Source organism: Lissotriton vulgaris, chromosome 5, assembly GCF_964263255.1.
Source record: "Lissotriton vulgaris chromosome 5, aLisVul1.2, whole genome shotgun sequence".
Taxonomy (NCBI): Eukaryota; Metazoa; Chordata; class Amphibia; order Caudata; family Salamandridae; genus Lissotriton; species Lissotriton vulgaris.
Window position 1 is genome coordinate 1150431616 of NC_141693.1, and position 21125 is coordinate 1150452740.

The 21125-nt window shown below is 42.9% G+C and overlaps 1 protein-coding gene across 3 annotated transcripts in view; it reads left to right on the top strand.

Moving 5' to 3' along the window:
• Positions 1-20907, top strand: part of LOC147712126 (sulfotransferase 1 family member D1-like) — a 129960-nt gene extending 109053 nt beyond the window's left edge. For 2 of the 3 annotated variants that reach the window (XM_086922911.1, XM_086922913.1), the window contains 2 exons: positions 17578-17758; positions 19275-20907. In XM_086922911.1, coding sequence (XP_086779037.1) covers positions 17578-17758; positions 19275-19387 — 294 coding nt within the window. In that variant the 3' untranslated portion in view covers positions 19388-20907. The remainder of the gene's footprint in view (positions 1-17577; positions 17759-19274) is intronic. The other variant, XM_086922912.1, reaches the window with a different exon arrangement.
• The last annotated feature ends 218 nt before the right edge of the window (positions 20908-21125 follow it).

Consider the following 21125-nt stretch of genomic DNA (forward strand, 5'->3'; position numbering starts at 1 on the left):
GGAGTGTATGTTGCGATGCGTGCAGTGTAATATTTTGGTGTGTGATTATGTGGTACTGAGCAGTATTTGGAGTATATGTTGTGTTGCGTGCAGTGTAATTATGTGGCATGTGATTATCTAGCACTGAGCGGTATTTGGAGTGTATGTTGCATTGCGTGCAGTGTAATTATGTGGCGTGTGATTATGTGGCACTGTGCGGTATTTGGAGTGTATGTTGCGTTGCATGCAGTGTAATTATGTGGTGTGTAATTATGTGGCACTGAGCAGTATTTGAAGTGTATGTTGCGTTGCGTGCAGTGCAATTATGTGGTGTGTGATTATGTGGCACTGAGCTGTATTTGTAGTGTGTATTGAGTGCAGTGTAATTATGTGGCGTGTAATTATGTGGCACTGAGCGGTATTTGGAGTGTGTGTTCCTTTGCGTGCAGTGTAATTATGTGGTGTGTAATTATGTGTCACTGAGTGGTATTTGGAGTGCATGATGCATTGAGTGCAGTGTAATTATGTGGTGTGTAATTATGTGGCACTGAGCGGTATTTGGAGTGTATGTTGCATTGCGTGCAGGGTAATTATGTGGCTTGTGAATATGTGGCACTGAGCGGTATTTGGAGTGTATGTTCCATGAGTGATAGAAAACATGACACAGATTGGTGGGGTGGCATCAGTGATAGGAAACATGACACATATGGGTTGGGTGACAACAGTGATAGGCAACATGCCCCTCTGGGTGGGGTTGCAATATGGGTGGGCAAAATGCCCCTATGGTTGAGGTGGCATCAGTGATAGGCAACATGCCCCTATGGGTAGGGTGGCATCAGTGATAGGCCACATGACACATATGGGTGGGGTGGCATCAGTGATAGGAAACATGACACATATGGGTGGGATGGCATCAGTGATAGGCAACATGCCCGGAGTGGCATCAGTGATAGGCAACATGCCCCTATGGGTGGGGTGGCATCTGTGATAGGAAACATGACACATATAGGGGGGGTTGCATCAGTGATAGGAAACATGACATATATGGGTGGGGTGGTATCAATGATAGGCAACATGCCCCTATGGGTGGGGTGGCCTCATTGATAGGCAACATGCCCCTATGGGTGGGGTGGCAGTATGTGTGGGCAACATGTCCCTATGGGTGAGGTGGCATCAGTGATAGGCAACATGCCCCTATGGGTGGGGTGGCAACAGTGATAGGAAACATGCCCCTATGGGTGGGGTCATCGTATGGCTGGGCAACATATCCCTATGTGTGGTGTGTCTGTGATAGGCAACACGCCCCTATGGGTGGGTTGTTGGTATGGGTGGGCAACATGCCCCTATGGGTGGAGTGGCAGTAGTGGTGCCAATTGGTTCATTATGGAGGCATGGTACTGGTGGACAGGGTCTGAATCCCCTGAGTGTGTGTGACATTTGGTGGGTAGGTGTCATTTGTTTGTATGGTGGGTGTCTGACTTATCGTCTGCGCCGTCCGCGTCTGTTCCTGATCCGGTCATATATGTACAGGACTGATATGACTTGCGCAATTGGATTCATGCTCCGTCTCGATACATTGCTAGGTGCTCTGTTTTGAATCTGTGGATTGGATTACTAGCGAAATTCGGAGTTGATATGCAGCTCTTCCGGGTGCTGTGATGTGCTGTACATGGCGACATGTCCGGAACGTAGGACGTACGCATCGTACTTGACCAGCCAGAAGTAGCAGTGTTTATGGTGCTGTGTGGCGCAAATTGTGTGTTTCTGGGTCAGGCTTCGATGGAAATTGTGGATGGAGTCGTAGAGTGCATGTCAGTCCGCAATTAGGCACTTTTCTGCATCGTACTTCCTTGCCCAGACGGTCCCGCTCCTGGTGTGGTATTGGGTTCTCCAGGCCTACATACTCCGCAGAATACCCTCTACACCATAAGAACTGTTGGCACGGAAACTAGAAAATGCAAAAGACAAGTTTATTAAGACCCCATGGGGTGGTGGTACATTCCTACAGCACCCTTCGGTAATGCAAGAAGTATCACACCGAACATTGGTGCAAGTCCTTCTTTTATACAGCTTTACCATCATTAAAAGGTAGGTGGTACACAGTTTACAGAGTTTTAGGTACATATATGGTCATTTTTGGAACACAGCCAACTCATGGGAGGGGTTACAACACCACTGGTCAGTTTGGCGGAACATTCCTAAGTGATGACTGGTCAGTCTAAACTGCGCCTGTGTGGGCTTGACCATTACTAAAAATAGCCTGTTGCTGGGCAAACTCGAGTGGTCAGTGGGACAGAGGAAGGACAAAAGGGCATGCTGACCACGAGGCAACGCATTCTCTAAAATGGCCGCCGTTACATACAAAATGGCGTTTAACAACTATAGTCAAGATAAGGGAGTAATGTGTAGCAAAGCTTAACGCTAACCCGATCATTGTCAAATTACGACAGACGACCCTTTTAACGTTTAGCTGAAGCTACCTCATAGTATACATAATCGGGATACTCATCTTCTATATCGATAGACATAATCTGTGCCACTTCTTTATGAATCATTTGTTCATGTTTAGCAAAAGCTCGTTTGGATGGAATGCAAGCAGAGAGACACATAGAACATAATACAGGGCCACACTGAATACAAAGGCATAAGAAGAATAATATCCCAATTATTATACATAGAATCGTCAGTAACTTCCAGCCCCAGGTACTAAGCATTGACCAAAACCACCCCGAAAAGGTCCATGTACCATTATCAGGATGTATCTCAGCAGCAATTTTATGTTATTTGGATATGGCATCATACACAGAAGGTGAATTATCTGGTACGTAAACACAGCAACTACTTCCGATAATGCGGCATGCCTCCCCTCGATCAGCTAGTACTACATCTAGAACCATCCGGTTCTGGAGCGTTACAATTCTAGATATCTGAAGCTCCTCAGCCAAATTTCCTAACGCAAAAGCAGTATCATTGGCAACAGCTTCTACAACACGAGTTAACCTTCGTATTTTCCGGCTGTTCATAGCGGCTCCAACAAAAGAAAACAGGCCTAAATTGAAATCGACATATTGTTGCAACGCAGTGTCCGTTTGGTCTATATCATCAAGAACTACTGCTCTCTTTACCCTATTCAATATAAAATCATGGTAAAGAATGTAGTTGTTATGGTACATAGGCGGGGCAATAAACACAGGGGGCAATACAAAAGATATGTAACATGTTCCTAACCATCCTATAGGGAGATGATGATAGCCTTTATTACCACATATAAAATACGTATTTCGGGAGGCCACAAATGAAATGCCATTAGGGGTATCAAAGGTGAGAGTGGTGTTACATTCACTTCTGCCAACTGGGATTGTACCTTTATTACGAACACAGAGGTCAGCTTTGGTATCAATAACATTAATTACATGAGAATTGGACATGTTGACACTCCGTTGATTGCTGTAAACTCGCGGTGTTGACATATTGTCGGGCCGGTACTCCTCCCATTCAAACTTAGTTCCTTCAGCTTGCGGATAGCCGTCTCGATCATTAAAACAAATCTTATTAAGACGAAAGAGCAGCCCCCCTTTTGTTGGCCATCGCAAAGTGAATAGGAGGGTGTACCAGGCATTGCAAGAACCATTATGAGAAAACGGGAGTGGGATAAGCGGTGTGCCCCCTTTCTTCTGATGTCCAGGCAACATCCCACATACCCAGCAGTTAGAAGTGTTCATCATATTGTGAGTGTGATGCAGAATCTGATTAAAACTATTGTTCAAATAAGTCTGTCTGTGTCGCTCTTCATGATAAGGCAGAGTGAAATGGAAATGTTCAGATGGAGCCGGGGTAGTCGGCAACAAATGTTCTCGCACAGGTACCACAAGTTCTACTACCCAGGCTATCACAGCTATCACAACAATTGTCAGTACAAATAATACAGCACCAAGAATTCTTTTGTCTCGTACTGCAGAAGACGCCATAGTTCAAAGTTCAAAATGTCTCAAAAACACAACTAAAAAAAAAAAAAATAAGAGTGCTGAGCTCCGAGGTAGCCGTTGGTTTCTTCTCCGAGATTCAAGACGGGTGTCGCTACACTTGGCAGAACAGATCCCCCCCCTTGATATTCCCGGCTTCCGTTTCACAAACCCCAGAGCGGTAACTCAACCAGTCTCGCACCAAAAAAAACTTCTTATCGTGGTCGTAGATTGTATCTTTCTCGTCCAGAAACAGTGTGGTCCGGGAAGGCTCCCTCTGATTCGGCAGACGTTAGAGCTGGGCTCTTCTCCTCGTCCAAGATGTCTCTGTAGTCAGACAGCACATTCGGGCTCACCAGATCCGGAGAGACACGGCGGCAGTGAGTAGAGTGCACCCACCGCTTCCTGTTAGTGACTCGCACAGCCGTACGAGTTGCCAGCAACACCTGTTCAGGACCACGCCACCTCGGTTCCAGGCTGCTTGTTCTCTCGAAAGAACGGATCATGACATGATCCCCAGGACGAAGATTGTGAGCCTCTCCAATGGAATTGTCAGGGAGCGCTTCTCAAACCTGTTGGTGAATAGAAAGTAAATCATTTGTTAATCGTGCCAAATAATCGTTCATCATTGTACAAGGCACATCATGTAACAATCGAGGCTTAGGAACTCCCCATATGTTCATAGGCCTTCCAAACACCACTTCATAAGGTGTGAGGCCTGTTCGGGAATGGGGCACTGATCTGATAGAGAGTAATGCCAAAGGCAAGGCATCCGGCCATTTCAAAGACGTGGATGCCACGATCTTTGCTAGCTTTAATTTCAGAGTAGCATTATACCGTTCAACAAGACCTGCTGACTGAGGATGGAACACAGCATGAAACTTCTGCTGAATTCCCAATCCCTTCATCACGTACTCCACAATTTTCCCAACAAAATGAGGACCATTGTCGCTCCACAGAAATTTGCAAACGCCGTATAGAGGGAAGTACTCCTTGAGCAGAACCTTAGCTGTTGTCAACGCTGTATTATCCTTCGTGGGGAAGGCCTCAATCCATTTGCTGAAAGCACACACCACCACTAAGACATACTTAAGGTTATTGCAACGCTCAAGCTGGATGTAATCCATTTGCAGTACTTCAAACGGTGCAGTTGGTGGAACAAACCCTCCTTTCGGAGTATGCGTCCCTTTTGCAGGATTGTGCTGTAAACATATCAGACAGGTCTGTACTATTCTCTTGGCCGTATTGGCAATCTCAGGATGCTCCCAAACTCGTGTTAACAATCGAGTAATTGCAAGAGCTCCAACATGTGCCAATCCATGTGTCATCTGGACCATCGCTTGCAAGTAAGCTGCAGGCAATTTCCATCGTTCCATATCTTTGCTCCTCCAACAACCCTCATCATCCAGCACTCCCTCTGATGCCCAGGAGCAAGTTCTGCTTCAGTCGCTGATTTCTGAATGTCTAATTTCTCCTCTCTAGCATCATGCCATCGCTCAGCCTGTGACTTCACCTCGTACATTGGAGAGTCATTTTGTGACATAGCCGTTTGTCTTGCTATACTGTCTGCAAAAGCATTGCCTTGTCCCACTTTGTCAGTGACCTTTTTATGTGCACTGCATTTGATTATCGCCACTTTCGTTGGACAAAGCAGCGCATTCAAGAGATCACGCACTAACTCTCCGTGCATAATGTGTACTCCATGCGAAGTCAAAAACCCACGCTCTCTCCAGAGTAGGCCAAAGTCATGCGCTACTCCGAAGGCGTACCGGCTGTCTGTGTAGATATTCACACATAAGCCAGCACTCAATTCACAGGCTCTTGTCAAAGCTATTAACTCCGCTGCTTGGGCCGATTTCTGTGGTATTCGTGCTGTTTCTACCACTGTCGTGATCGCATATGCTGCAGAAGTTGTGCCATCTGGCAGCCTTAAACACGATCCATCAACCCACAGTTCCCCATCCACATCTGGAAGTGGCGTATCCCGTAAGTCGACACAACTCTTTGTTTGTTCTTCAGTCAGGAAAACACAATCATGGTGTTCTTCCTCCTGGCCCTCGGCAACCGGATACGCAATAAAGTGGCAGGGTTCAGGGTAGCACATCTCTTTAGTGTGATATGTGGCGCCAAAAGTGTAAGCTCATATCCTGTTAAACGTGCACTCGTGAGATACTGGGTTTTCGTTTGGTTTAGCAGAGCGTCTACCGCATGGGGAACTAACACCAGCAGTTTGTGTGACAAAACTATTCCCTCACTCTGCCGTATAGCTACTGCTGTTGCTGCAACTGCTCGAAAACACCCAGGTAATCCTCGTGCTACAGGATCAAGAATGGCCGAAAAGTATGCACAGGGCCTCTGCTTATCCCCGTGTGTCTGCACTAACACCGACAATGCACACCCATCTTTCTCGTGCACATACAACGTGAAGATCTTCATGTAATCTGGTGTACCTAACACTGGTGCAGAACAAAGGGCTTGTCTCAATTGTTCGAAAGCATTCTGACATTCATCTGTCCACTCAAGAGGCATTGGTGTAGTTTTGGACAATAACGCTAACAAAGGTTTTATAATGTGCGAAAACCCCATTATCCACTGTCTACAGAAGGACGTTAATCCTATAAAGGCACGCACATCTCTCTGAGTACGGGGGACTGGTGTGTCTAAAATTGCTTGAATTCGATCAGATGTTAATGCACGTCCCTCCTTAGACAAAAGATGACCGAGGTAGGTCACCTTTGGTCTACAATATTGTAACTTTTTCCTAGAAACTTTGTGATTGTTCTGAGCAAGAATGGAGAGCAAAGCAAGAGTACTCTCCTCACACTGCGCATATGTGTCTGCAGCCAGTAAAAGATCGTCCACGTACTGGATAAGAGCTACTCCAGACCGCAATTCAATTCAAAGGAATCAAGCTGTCTTTTTAAAGCCTGGCTACAAATGCTAGGACTTTCTGTATAGCCTTGAGGAACACGACAAAATCTATATGATTTATTATTCAACGTGAAGCCAAATAGATATCTGCTGTCGGGATGGATGGGAATGGAAAAGAAGACATTCTTAAAGTCAATAACAGAAAAGATAGTGGCAGTGGGGGGGACCAAAGTAAGTAAGGTGGTGATATCAGACACCACCGGGTACTGGGGCACTACAATTTTGTTTATTTCTCTTAAATCAATAATAAATCGATAGACTTTGTCGTCAGTATCTTTCTTTAAAATCGGAAGAATCGGGCTGTTACAAACATTGTAGGGAACTTCCTCCACGACTCCTGCAATAATCAAATCCTGGACAATGTGCGTCAGGGCAATTTCACCTTCCCTAGATATCTTATACTGGGGTACACGTGGCAAAGACACTCCCTCCTTAACAGTTATTCGAATAGGCGGAATGAGCATCTGTCCCACATCCGTATCTGATGTCGCCCATAACGTGTGTGGGAGAGAGGCTAGCGCTTCAATTTCCTGTACGGTACATAGTCTTCCTGCGTCAGGATAATTGTCATTCAAAATAACCTGCACTCCCTCAGGAGCGCAGCGTATTGTTGCTCGAAAATATTTAAGCAAATCTATGCCCATAATATTGTCTGGGGTATGAGGCGACAATAAGAATGGGCACAGACCAAAGAATTTATCAATGCAAAATGCAAGAGGTTGTGACAGTGGGCTTGGAGGGGGTGTGCCATCGAACCCTATACATGTAATCGTTTCGCCAGACAGGGGAGCCCTTGGAACCAAGTTTTTAGACAAAGCACTACAAGTAGCACCTGTGTCAACTAAAAACTGATCAGTAGAACCCAAAACGCCCGCTGATACATATGGACCTCTTTGATCTACTGGCACTTCAACTGATTCCACACCCCATCCTACGCAATCCTATGCATGCACATAATCCTGACTCTCCACGTTCTCACCCTCCGATATCTGGTACTGATTCCGTCGATCAAAAGTATTACGTTCATCCTGGCCACTACCCCTCACCTCAAACCTACCACGATCACCTGCTCCACCTCTCGCCCCCGAATAACTATTCCGTGTCCTCCCACCTCCTCGACCACGCTGACTACGTTGCTCACGAAGCACCGGACAATCTTCAGCCCAATGCCCAAACTCTTTACAATATGCACATTGGTCCTCAGCAATGTCGGTACGACCATACGACGTATTACCCCCTCCTCGCCTGCCTCTATCATTCCCTCTAGATTGCACACCACGAACCTGTGCCAACATCACCTTCGTCTTTAACTCCTTCGCTTTCTTATCAGTACTTTCTTTAGCCTCTAATTCCTGCCGCTCATAATACTGAGCCATAGTTAACAAAGACGCAGGGGTCGCCGTGGTCCAGGAACTTTCACTAGTTTTCAATCGCTTTGCAATCTCCAGTAGGAGATTAGCCACATACTTGTCGACAAACAGATGCCTACCCGTATCATCCGTTAATAATTGCCCACTGTAATCATGAAACGCTTCTTCAAAACGTGAGAAGAAATCAGATACCGACTCATCCTGTTTCTGTTTGCAAGAGGCTAACATAGTCCAATCAATTTTTTTAGGGGGAACAAGCGTTTTTAATTTGTTCAGAGTAGCTGTTGGGAGATCTAGACTTAACTGGCAAGGCTTACACGCTGGTTCCCTGTCTAAATCAGCTTGACCTATAGTTTTCCAATCTGCTCCTAAAATCGTTTGGTCATCAAACTTACGAATTGCTCTCCACATATCAGGGTATTAATCCAAAGAAAAGATCTATATACACTAGTGTCATAACACAGGAAGAAATAGCCCCCTCCACTTCTTCATAGAAGGCTGCCGGATTTTTACGGGGATCAGGCAAAGCGTTTTTCAATGCCATAACATCCGCTCTATTCCAAGGCGTATACACCCAATTATATATAAAATACCCTTTTGCATCCCCAGACAATTTATCGTCACTGGTACCTTGCCCTTTAGGGGGAACATACAAAGGTGCAGCTTCACGCACGGGCATAACATGAACTTTAGAACTCTTATCTGCTCCAAACATAGAACACTGTTTGGATGATTCCGTCGACCCGGCGCAGGCATGTCCGCTGCTTTTCGTGCTTCTCGCAATCTGGACGCCTCATCCCGTAGCTGGACCAACCGTTGGAAAAAACCATCCGCATCTGTAATAACAAATATACCTTTACGCATATTCTCACGATGAACTGATATGTCCTTAGGTTCTAGATCATCTGAATTCTTACGAAATCGTTCTACAACTTCATCTCCAAAAGCACTTAAGAAATACAACTGTTCTCGCTCTGACCACTTATTCCTTTCAATGTTAATCTCTGACATAGTTATTTTATTCAAATTAAGCTTTCGAGCAAAACTGCGCAACTCCGCAGCTTCACTAGCAGTTAACCTCTTACTCTTACTCCCTTGATCATCGTCGCCCGAGTCCTCGTCCTGAGCCGTAGGCAAAACATACGGAGGCGGGCACCGATCTAATAATGAAAAATCATCAACTTCATTAGTAAGGACAGGATAAAGCGGACGCCGAATAGGAAATTGACCGCTCGTTTGCAAATTACGTTCCCGTGCCTCCCTCTCTTTCTTTTCCTGCAACTCCTTCTCCTCCAGCTGTAAAGCCTTATCTCGAGCAGCCTTGCGCTGCTCTTTTTCCACCAAGGCAATCTCACGCTTCATTCGCTCACGCACTGCTTTCTCCCACATTCGTACACAATCAAACATATCTTGTCTAGACCTGCGCTGAAACAAACATTGCTCCACAAACTGAACCTTTCGTAAATCAAACGACCCATGTAGTGGCCATTACAACTCGGGATCAGACTTGGTGTATTTATTCCATAATTTACTGTACAATATAGGGGGAAGGCCAAATTTAATATACATTTCACGATTGGGTGTCCCCTCTGGGGGAGCCGGCTGAGATTCGTTTAGTCGATATGTGGTACCATTCCCAAGACAGCACATTCCTCGGAGTGTGCTTAAAAAAGGCATGTTCAAAAAGTATCACGAAAACGTGATACCGCAAAAATGGCACTTACTACACTTCACACAAAATGTGCCGCTCAAAACACAAACAAAGTTAGAGAAATATCTCTACATGCCTGCCTATGTGAAGTGCACTGCACATATAGTACAGATCATAGAACCAAATGTTAGCTAACTCAAAACATATTCATAGAACCACAGTAAGCGTCCGCAGACTACCTTACTAATCACAAGCTTACCAAAATCTCAGATATCCAGGTTCCAACTGCCAAGGTCTTTAATCGAATCAGCCAAACCGGCACTGTACGACAACTCAGACGAGCAGGATCTCAGTCGGGGACCGGCGCCACCTGGAAGGTCAGATCAGAAGGAAAGGAAGAAAACACAGTGGGTGCCAAGACTCGGGTCACTCAGTGGCAGCGTACGCGTCCATGGCGAGTTTCCAATCCTTCGTCACGACCTCTCCTTCGGACATCCGAGTCGCCAATGAGTCCCTTTGTGGTCGCCAATTTGCGGTATTGGGTTCTCCAGGCCTACATACTCCGCAGAATACCCTCTACACCATAAGAACTGTTGGCACGGAAACTAGAAAATGCAAAAGACAAGTTTATTAAGACCCCATGGGGTGGTGGTACATTCCTACAGCACCCTTCGGTAATGCAAGAAGTATCACACCGAACATCGGTGCAAGTCCTTCTTTTATACAGTTTTACAGACATTAAAAGGTAGGCGGTACACAGTTTACAGAGTTTTAGGTACATATATGGTCATTTTTGGAACACAGCCAACTCATGGGAGGGGTTACAACACCACTGGTCAGTTTGGCGGAACATTCCTAAGTGATGACTGGTCAGTCTAAACTGCGCATGTGCGGGCTTGACCATTACTAAAAATAGCCTGTTGCTGGGCAAACTCAAGTGGTCAGTGGTACAGAGGAAGGACAAAAGGGCATGCTGACCACGAGGCAACGCATTCTCTAAAATGGCTGCCGTTACATACAAAATGGCGTTTAACAACTATAGTCAAGATAAGGGAGTAATGTGTAGCAAAGCTTGACGCTAACCCGATCATTGTTAAATTACGACACTGGTGCGGTTCGACCGTAAGGTAAGATTACTGAAACGTCTCGGAGGGATGACCGACCGAGATCGGGATCAACCCCAAAATGTTCAGCGCCAGTCCCAACTGTTCCTCCGCGTTTTTGATTTCTTGTGTTAATTCTCCTACAGCTATAGTTAGGTATGAAATATTAGAGGCAGAATCCGGGGAATTTTAGCCTTGGATTTGCCCAGAACAGAACTGCAGGGTTGTTTATGCTTACCCTTGGTGGCTATAGGATAGACAAAAGATGGGTGGCCCGGACCAGCCTCTGCCAGTCGCTGACGGGCGCAGACTGGCTAGCCCTTGGCCCGGATTTGCCCGGGCGCTGCCCTAGCATGCCACACATGTCCTGCAACGCAAGAGCACCGAGCATCTCTTGAGCGCCTCCTGGCACGAAGGAAGGACATGGGCGGCGCTTACTGCGATGCCTGGTGGGGGCTGTAGTCCCCCCAAGAAAGTGCAAAGTGTTGGCAGCAATGACGGACTCCCCGTCCTTCAGTCATACCATCACACTTTCAACGTTGTGAAACACACCTTCACACTGATTGGTTGGCACCAGCCAATCAGACTTAAGAGAGGGTTGCATTATAGCTGTGGAAAAAACTGCCTTCATTGCACATGTCTGTTGAGGGCAAAGGAGATGAAACACAAATGGTGTTTGCTTCCAGTGAATCCAAAGATGTAAAGCTTTTCAGTGAGTTTCTGTTTACACAGGCCTCTATCGAAAGCTCTAATGGTTTGGGGAAGACAAAGGTCCTTCCACTTGGGCCATAAATCTGCTCTTGCAGAGAGGGCTATAGAGTTCATTAGGAAAATATTTCTGATTACAGTTTCATATGTAACAACCTGGTCCAGGCCTTGCTCTTCCTGGTTTCCTACACAACTGAAGTTCAGCCCATAATATCTGCAAGGAAAGGAAAAACACAGCTCTCTGAGCTAAAGACAACCTAAGATGAAACACTTTCTTTGTTATAACGAAATCTGAAACTAAAAAGGTTTGTGATGAACTGTATTACCATCTCCAAAAGTTGATTTTAAACATTTTCTTTGTTACAATACCAAACTGAAACAAGGCAAATTGTATCCTGACCTGTGTGCCCACATCTCCAAGTGTTGAAATATGGACAAAGATAGGTCCCTTTTCTTTTCCAAACCATCAGATGAGGATGAGGAATGAGAAGTAGGGATTCAGGATGCTGTATGAGAAGTAGGGATGAGACATAGAGATGATGTATGAGAAGTAGGGATGACACTTAGGGATGATGGATGAGAAGTAGGAATGATGGATGATCAAGGAAAGGTAGGGATACGTGATTGGGATGATGAGTGATGGATGAAAAGTATGGATGATGGATGAGAAGTAAGGAAGATGTAAGAGAAGTAGGGATGATGGTCAAAAGTAGGGATGCTCTTTGACCCCCATTGAGAACTGACCTAATTAATGGAATCTCATAGAGGTTTACAACAAGGCTGCATTTTAGCCCCATTTGTATTCTTGATTTACATAAATGGTATAGCAGAACATCTAACAAAAGCTACATTAGAAGGACCAATGGTAGGTGACCGTTCACTAACCATACTCTTATATGCTGATGATGCAGTTCTGGTGGCCTGCACACCCATAAGCTTCCAGAAATTCCTTGGTTATTTTACTGAGTTTATGGAGGGACAGGGTCTTAAAATAAACCAGTCTAAATCCTATACAAAGACATGTGGACCCTCAAACATGAAATCCAGATTTTTTAGCATGGGGGGACAAAGCCGAGTATGCCAAAGTTTTTCATTTTCTGGGGATCACCTTTAGTTCGAACTGAAGCTGGAAGGTACATATTCAAACGAAAACCAAAGAAGAAATATAGAATCCATTTTCCGTTTTTTAAGGAGATGATTACTTTATTTAAAACAAAATGCATCTCAGCTGCTATTTATGAGACGGGAATATGGGTGTATTGAAAACAGCTTCATACAGAGGCTGCTGGCAGTCCCACAAAATGTAGCACATTTCTGTCATGAGGAAGTGGGCCTTTCATTTTTAGACGACCAAATTAAATTGGTGCCACTTTTGCTTTGGTTAAAATGGTGGCTAAATCCTGAGGAAGGGTTGATAAGACAGTATATTTCTGATTGTTTGTATCTCCAAAACATGTCCAAGATACCATGGCTTACAAATATAAAAACATTCTTTGATAATTTAGGCCTCCAGGAAATGTTCACTGAATCATCATTAACTAACAGCCATGCAAAAGACACAGTGAAGTTGCGCTTTCAGGAATTTTATGTTAACAAAAGATTATGTAAGATGTTCAAGATGAAGACTGTGAAAGTTTATATCCCCATTGTGACAGTTAAAAGCCTTGAACCATACTTGTGCTGGATTGAAAACTCCTTTTAATAATTTGCTTTTAACCCTTTTTAGGCTTAATCCTTTACATTTTATATAGGCCTTCCTCATTCAATGTACCTGGAACCTCAAGTCGCCACCATGTCATTAGAATTATGTATCCAAACAATGCACATTTCACTTTATCCTGTTTTGTTCCCTGTATTTAAGTCCAGGATCTGTTTTCCTAAAACTTTTACTGCTGGTTTTAAAAATTATTGGCCGCTATGAAATGTTTACAAAGGCTATCCTCTTTCGAGATATGTACTGGAATATTTAATTTTATTAAGGGTGCCTTGAAAATAAGAAACCGTAATGAACAGCAAACTTTAAACAGTTCCTTTTAAGCTTTATTCACCAGTTTCTATTGCTTTGTTTTTTAAGATTTTAATGAGATGTAGTTTTTAAATATTTTGACATTTTATTGGATTTGTCCTATGTATGCAAGTATTTTATGAATGTGAACGTTCATGACATTTTTAAGTGTTGAAGAAAGATTTTATTCGGATTGGATTGAGAAGTAGGGATGGTGGATGAGAAGTATTGACAAGAAGCAGGGATGAAAAGTAGGGACGATGGAAGAAAAGAAGGAATGATGGATAAAAAGTGGAGATGAGGAGTGAGTAATGAGTAATGAGGATGTCCTAAAATGGATGCTGTGTATGTTCTACACACCATGTGCGCCGACTGCTACCCAAGTCCAAAATCTCTCTCAGAGTACTGAACTAGAGTAATGGTGTGCTTCCTTTTCAGCTTATTTTGTGATCAATAAATAATTTGGTTATGAATGCCAGCATTGCACGCTTGCATGTAAATAGGGTGTCATATTTAAAAAAGACCAGCTGCATGCCTGGCCGCACATTGATATCGTTGTCTTTTTGGTGGTGGAGATTTGCCCACAAAGACAGCAGCAGTTATCAAAGCCTAGAATGGACTAAATTTACGGTTACTGATTATTTCCTAGCGAATTATTTTTTTAAGTGGTAGTAAATACGTTGTTCCAAGGCTTCCCTTCCCACTTCTTCTTAAGGCAAGGGGAAACAGTTAGCAGGAAGAGCGTCACTTATATCTATTTCTTACTTTTTATCCAACTTCCTCATAGGCAAGTTCCTACAGATAAACTACAATCCCCCAGAAGGCAAAGTTGCTGTTGGCTAAAAAGCCAGTACCAGCTGATAGCTCCACCCATTAAGGTGACTTGCCAGCGATGCAGAATAGCAGTTCATCTGCATTGTCATGAACTAACACTGCTCCTCGAGCAGCCAATATTGATCTTCAACTTCCTACAGTACAAGTGGGTTGGTTGTACAAGTTCTGACAAATCCTTAGATCCTTACATGAGGGTAACATTCATTTAACAGGAGACACAGTTTTCCAATTCCAAAAGATTAGCTAAAAGGTTGGGGGGACACCATTAAATCTTTGTGCAAAATTCAAGTCGTATACTCCCTTTGTACGAATTTGTCTGTGTTTGGGAGGGGCAGAAGAGGCTGCATATAAATACATGATTTAGCTACCTAGTGGATGTGTCTTTTGTGATTGAAACTTTTGATCGTCTGTCTTTACACTTTGTAATGTGGGACTTGTTGTTCCCCCTGCTTTATTGTGTGTGATAACATTCCTCCTATTAGCATCGCTAAAGAGAAACATGTTTCTAAGGCTGTACTGTACATTACACATTTTCTGCTGCAGCTGTTCCCCACCAATCGACAGAGACGTTATAAGGCATGGGCAAAGTGGGCTCTGGCCCAGGGCCCCAACCTTTAAGAGGGCTCCCTTACAAAGCCATCTATTCTGCAGAGTCTTGCCCTAATGACCTTGCATAATTCTTTAAATAGTGTGTTTTAAATACTGTTTTCCTTTAATTTATTTTTAATGTGGGTAATGTGTGAGAGTCTCTTGCAGGCATTTTGCAGAGAAATGTCTTTATGTTTCATGCAAAATCCATAAAAAAATGTTCTTATAGATCAAAACAGGACATCACATATGAGAAATGAGTGTCACAGAGATTATTTGAGTAATATAAATTAGCTGCTGCTGTGTTACAATATTGAAAACACAGGTCACTTTCTCTGAATATTAGATGTAAACACATTTAGAATTTGGACTATTGTGCCTGGCCACTGTCAGTGACCTGACCAAAGAGGACAAAAAAGAAATGAAATTGGATCATAAATTCAAGATGTTTCCAGCAGGGGCTTCCAAAATACGTATGGCCCCAGGCCCCCAAAATCCTTAAGATGTCCCTGCCAATCGCCCGTGTAAATGGTATGAACCATGTGTCAAACTTATGTTAACTGGGCCATCTATTCATATCATGTGTAAATTACACCGTTTGTCGTTGGGATCTCCCGAAGATTAAACATCTGACTACGTTAGTGGATTTCCGTAGGAGAAGTATTTTTTAAATACCTTACAGGCACTAGAATAATTCGCAAACAAATTTACATCTAGAAAACTTTAAATGAGCAATAAGACATACAAATGATGTATGCATGTTAAAATAGAAATCCGTAGTTTATTATTTTAGTGTACCTCCATCTAAAGTCTTTATGTCATTTCAAAACTGTAGACTGTTTTGTTTTCGAGTTAAGTTGAATAGGAAAAATGCTGGATCAGAACAAGCAAAATAGAATGCATTTTTCCCAGATTACACCTAAAATGGAAGACTGTATTTACTCACGAACATGAACTTTTTTTCCAGATAATTTCTGGTGATTAATGTCCCAGTAATATTATAGCCTGCTTTGCTGAATAACACATTTATGTGGCAGGGTATACTCAGACATGAGTCCCTTTCTCACTGCACCATCAGGATTCAAGCAAGCCGGGCCGAAGACGGCTGAAATGCCAGAAACCGGTCCCCGGTAGCTTGTCTCCTTTCTGGTGAAGAATTGGCTTGGTAGTTTAGTCTGCCCTGTTCCCATGATGCACTGGGCCAGGGACAGACTGATTTGCATATAGCCAGGTTCTGAACTGGGATGGTGCAGTGAGATAAATAACGGTGATGGATCAAGCCCTGATCTTTGGACTGGGTAAGAGTGGTCTGCTTAATTCAGACACTCTGTTCATCACCACCCCCTTTTCTGAATCGTTTTTGGCCACTATAGGTGTGGCAGGGTATACTCAGACATGAGTCCCTTTCTCACTGCACCATAAGGATTCAAGCAAGCCGGGCCGAAGACGACTGAAATGCCAGAAACCGGTCCCCGGTAGCTTGTCTCCTTTCTGGTGAAGAATTGGCTTGGTAGTTTAGTCTGCCCTGTTCCCATGATGCACTGGGCCAGGGACAGACTGATTTGCATATAGCCAGGTTCTGAACTGGGATGGTGCAGTGAGATAAATAACGGTGATGGATCAAGCCCTGATCTTTGGACTGGGTAAGAGTGGTCTGCTTAATTCAGACACTCTGTTCATCACCACCCCCCTTTTCTGAATCGTGTTACAATATTGAAAACACAGGTCACTTTCCCTGAATATTAGATGTAAACACAATCAGAATTTGGACTATTGTGCCTGGCCACTGTCAGTGACCTGACCAAAGAGGACAAAAAAGAAATGAAATTGGATCATAAATTCAAGATGTTTCCAGCAGGGGCTTCCAAAATACGTATGGCCCCAGGCCCCCAAAATCCTTAAGATGTCCCTGCCAATCGCCCGTGTAAATGGTATGAACCATGTGTCAAACTTATGTTAACTGGGCCATCTATTCATATCATGTGTAAATTACACCGTTTGTCGTTGGGATCTCCCGAAGATTAAACATCTGACTACGTTAGTGGATTTCCGTAGGAGAAGTATTTTTTAAATACCTTACAGGCACTAGAATAATTCGCAAACAAATTTACATCTAGAAAACTTTAAATGAGCAATAAGACATACAAATGATGTATGCATGTTAAAATAGAAATCCGTAGTTTATTATTTTAGTGTACCTCCATCTAAAGTCTTTATGTCATTTCAAAACTGTAGACTGTTTTGTTTTCGAGTTAAGTTGAATAGGAAAAATGCTGGATCAGAACAAGCAAAATAGAATGCATTTTTCCCAGATTACACCTAAAATGGAAGACTGTATTTACTCACGAACATGAACTTTTTTTCCAGATAATTTCTGGTGATTAATGTCCCAGTAATATTATAGCCTGCTTTGCTGAATAACACATTTTCCGTGTCGGCTTCTCAGGATCCTAGACGTGAGGTCCTGAAAGTGCTGCACTTCCTGGACCGTGAAGTCTCAGATGACGTTTTGGAGAAGATTTTGCACCACACATCCTTCCAAGAGATGAAGAGCAACCCCATGGCAAACTATGAGGCAATACCGGACACGCTAATGGATCACAATGTGTCTCCTTTCATGAGAAAAGGTAAGATGATTCAAAGCCTAACCTAACCTCAAAGCAGCAGGACAAAATAGATGGAGAACACATGGTACACAAAATAGACTTCTTCCATTTGACTTTCTAGTCTCTGTGACTATGATTCTTTTTCCTTGGTGCTACTAAACTATCGGAAAATGAATCCTCAGGAGAAGAGTCATTTAGGCTTCTATTGCCTGCCAGTTAAGTCATTACTACCCAAATGGCAGAGATCTTTTACGGCCCAAATATAAGTTTCGCTAAAGCCTTGCATTGGTATATTTGCACCCAGATGTGCTGGCCCAAGTTTATCAGTAATTCTGGGATATGGGCATACCGGGCCATTCTGACCGAAATGCTAAATAACAAGTGTTTCTGAGCTTACCTGTTTTTGCTCATTCCTGCCCATTCCACCTGTTCTAGCAGTTGATATGGTTATGGGAAAAATGGGATTTGTAATTTCTCCGAAACCTAGTATTTCCCCATTCAGCCCATAACTCCTTTTAATTGAACTATCTGGAACACAGAAAGAGGTTATATGTCAGAATATCATTTCATGATGTTAATATTGTGTCCTAAAAATATTTTCAAAAAATATAGCTCCATTGGAAATAGCTAATATTAGAAAATCTAAACTCAATGAGATGATATTTCTGCAAAATATATTTATTATTGCAATATTTACATCAGGCAATATTCTGGTAGCATACCCAGAAGAATGGCTAAAAAGTGGTTATTCTATTGAACCTCCATTGTCCTAGAATAACATATGAGTATGACTTAATTGCCTCTCTCCTGTCACCAAGTACATGAGGAAGCCCTGTCAATTAACTTAATTGAACGCATAACTGGAATTCATGCACCACTAAGACCATATGTGTGATGTACTGGTGCATAAGATGGATGCAATGCATACAAACCAAAACGGAAAGTAGGCCTGGGCTGTGTTACAGAAGGATTGTGGGAATTTACTTTCATAATATAAAAAGTTCTATAGGTTTGTCCCATGTTTAGGTGGAAAGCTGCTCCTACTTATGGGGTGCATCTACAACACCACAACATTTATTGCGAGTTTAAGGTCGCTCTTAGAGGATGCTTGGACTGGCCTAAAAGATGATCCGGCAGTGCCTTAAAGGCTGATCTAACGAGTCAGTGTGTGGACAGTTTAGTTTTCTTTGCTGTTAGTGAGCCTGGTTTATGGTCTGGTGGACTGGTATTTACTGTAGATTTCCCTGATATTACCACATTGCCTGCTGCAAGCTCAAATGCATGCACTCTCCCATACCTAGCAAAACACCTATGCAACCCATCTGGATAAGTCCTGAACTGCCCTGATCTGCAAATGTTGGCCATTCTTTTATCTATCTGATTGCCTAATAGGTGTCACTTCTATTTTTGTGGCCAAGTCTATTTTCTGTCCCATTCCTACCCTGTCTTGGAGCAATGCAAAAATACTGCAAAAGCCTTTGGAACTGGGCTTACTGAGTAACATTGTATTGTCCATTGACTGTGTCTTTCCACACAGGGATTACCGGAGACTGGAAGAACATGTTCACGGTTGCCCAGAATGAGACGTTTGATGAAGATTATGAGAGGAAAATGGCAGGAAGCACGCTGCGATTCAGGACGGAGATATGAGGGCCACATGCGGCTCTCCCACAACCATCTTTTGACTAGATATTGATTCAGTGACTTGTAATTTTTTTAGCTTAAATCCGAAAAATGAATAAAACATTTCTCAAACGATCAAATTTCTAATCTCCCTCCTAGTTGCTCCTGTTTACCTCTTATACATTTCTTCACTTTTCCTCTGGTATTTATCAATATTATGGCAAATTATTATTTTTTTTTTTACATAAGAAATCCATTCGTAGATACATTTCATTTTTGAGTTAAGGATGCTAGGTCTCCAATTCACTGTACAAAATTACCAAATAATAACATTTTAATTTCCTTTTTACATCTGCACAGTGAAGTTGTCTACCTTATTTTCTGTTCTCATTTTTTGAAACATACATAGAGTAGGTTTTGGCTCCAGCCACAGGAGTATTTCCCTCCTACCGCATCATGTTAGAGTTCTTGCTTTGCAATGCGTGAGGGACCATTTTAACTGCAAAATCACACTGAATCATCACACATTACATTGTTTAGTTTATAGATGTACTGTTTACGGAAAACAATCATTTTTGGTTTTGCTATGCTTTTTTTTCATTGCTGCAGGCGTTTTAAAATGAATTAGTCAGAACTCAAAATGCAACCCAGAACTATTGCTAATGCTTGTTATTCTTTATTATTACATGTCTAACGTGTGCTTGTACACTTTGAAATATTGTTTATTTAAAACAAAACTCCTGAAAATATTGATCCAAGACTACAGTGCATGACAACTTTAGTTGCATGGGCAAACATAGTATAAAAAAGCCATTCATAGTTAGAGGTGCATAAAGAAGAATGTTCGCAGTGTAAGCCAAATGTTTGCTTGTGTGCCAAATGTGCAGTGGCATAACGCAAAATGGTAGGGCCCACCTGCAGAATGTGGGGAGGGGTCTCTGCAGTATCCTATATCTCATAGATAGTCATTGTGTGTGCCTCTTGATGGGGCGGGCCCCCTAAAAGGTTGCCCCCCCACCCTAAGCCGCAGGGGCTGCAGGGTCCTTTGTTACACCCCTGCATATGTGCCCTCTGGTGCAGACCAAGCCTGGCTCTGTGTCTCCTGCCAAGAATGAGAACCATGGTACTTAATTAGTTACATGAATATGAAGGGGTCCACTTGTCATAGCAAAGTGCGTGCTCAAAGATCGAAATAAGTCATCTTTTGAAAATTGTATTTAAAATTAGTTTACTTTGGGCACTAGGACCAGATATATTTACCATGTTTTTAATATGTAATTGAGGTAGACTGATTATGGATGTGTGAGTATGAATGAGAGATAGGCTGGGTGGTTTGAGTACCTCAAATTTTGTGAGCAAATAAATAAGGGAGGGGGTCAGATCAATGGGTGAATGCTTTTCAACGATGTCCAGAACAATGTAAAAATCATATCTGAAAGAAAAAAAGTCATTTAAAAAACAATATGTTTATAATAATAAATTAAAACCGTTCTGAATGACCCAATTTTGCACATTTCTGAAAAAAATACAAGTTCTGCCAAACCTCACAACTAGAAGTGTTTTTTTATAAATCAATTCCCCGACTCCGACGTTGGTATTGTGTGCTTGTGCACACCTTCATGGAAGCCACGGTTCAGCACATCCTCAAATCTTTCAGTTTTGTAGTGGGTGGTGCATGTGTGTGTATCAGCGAAGTGAGAGCACCTGACAGTCACCAATTACCTAGAATTGCAAGGCTTGAATACAACAATCCGTGTGCTGATTG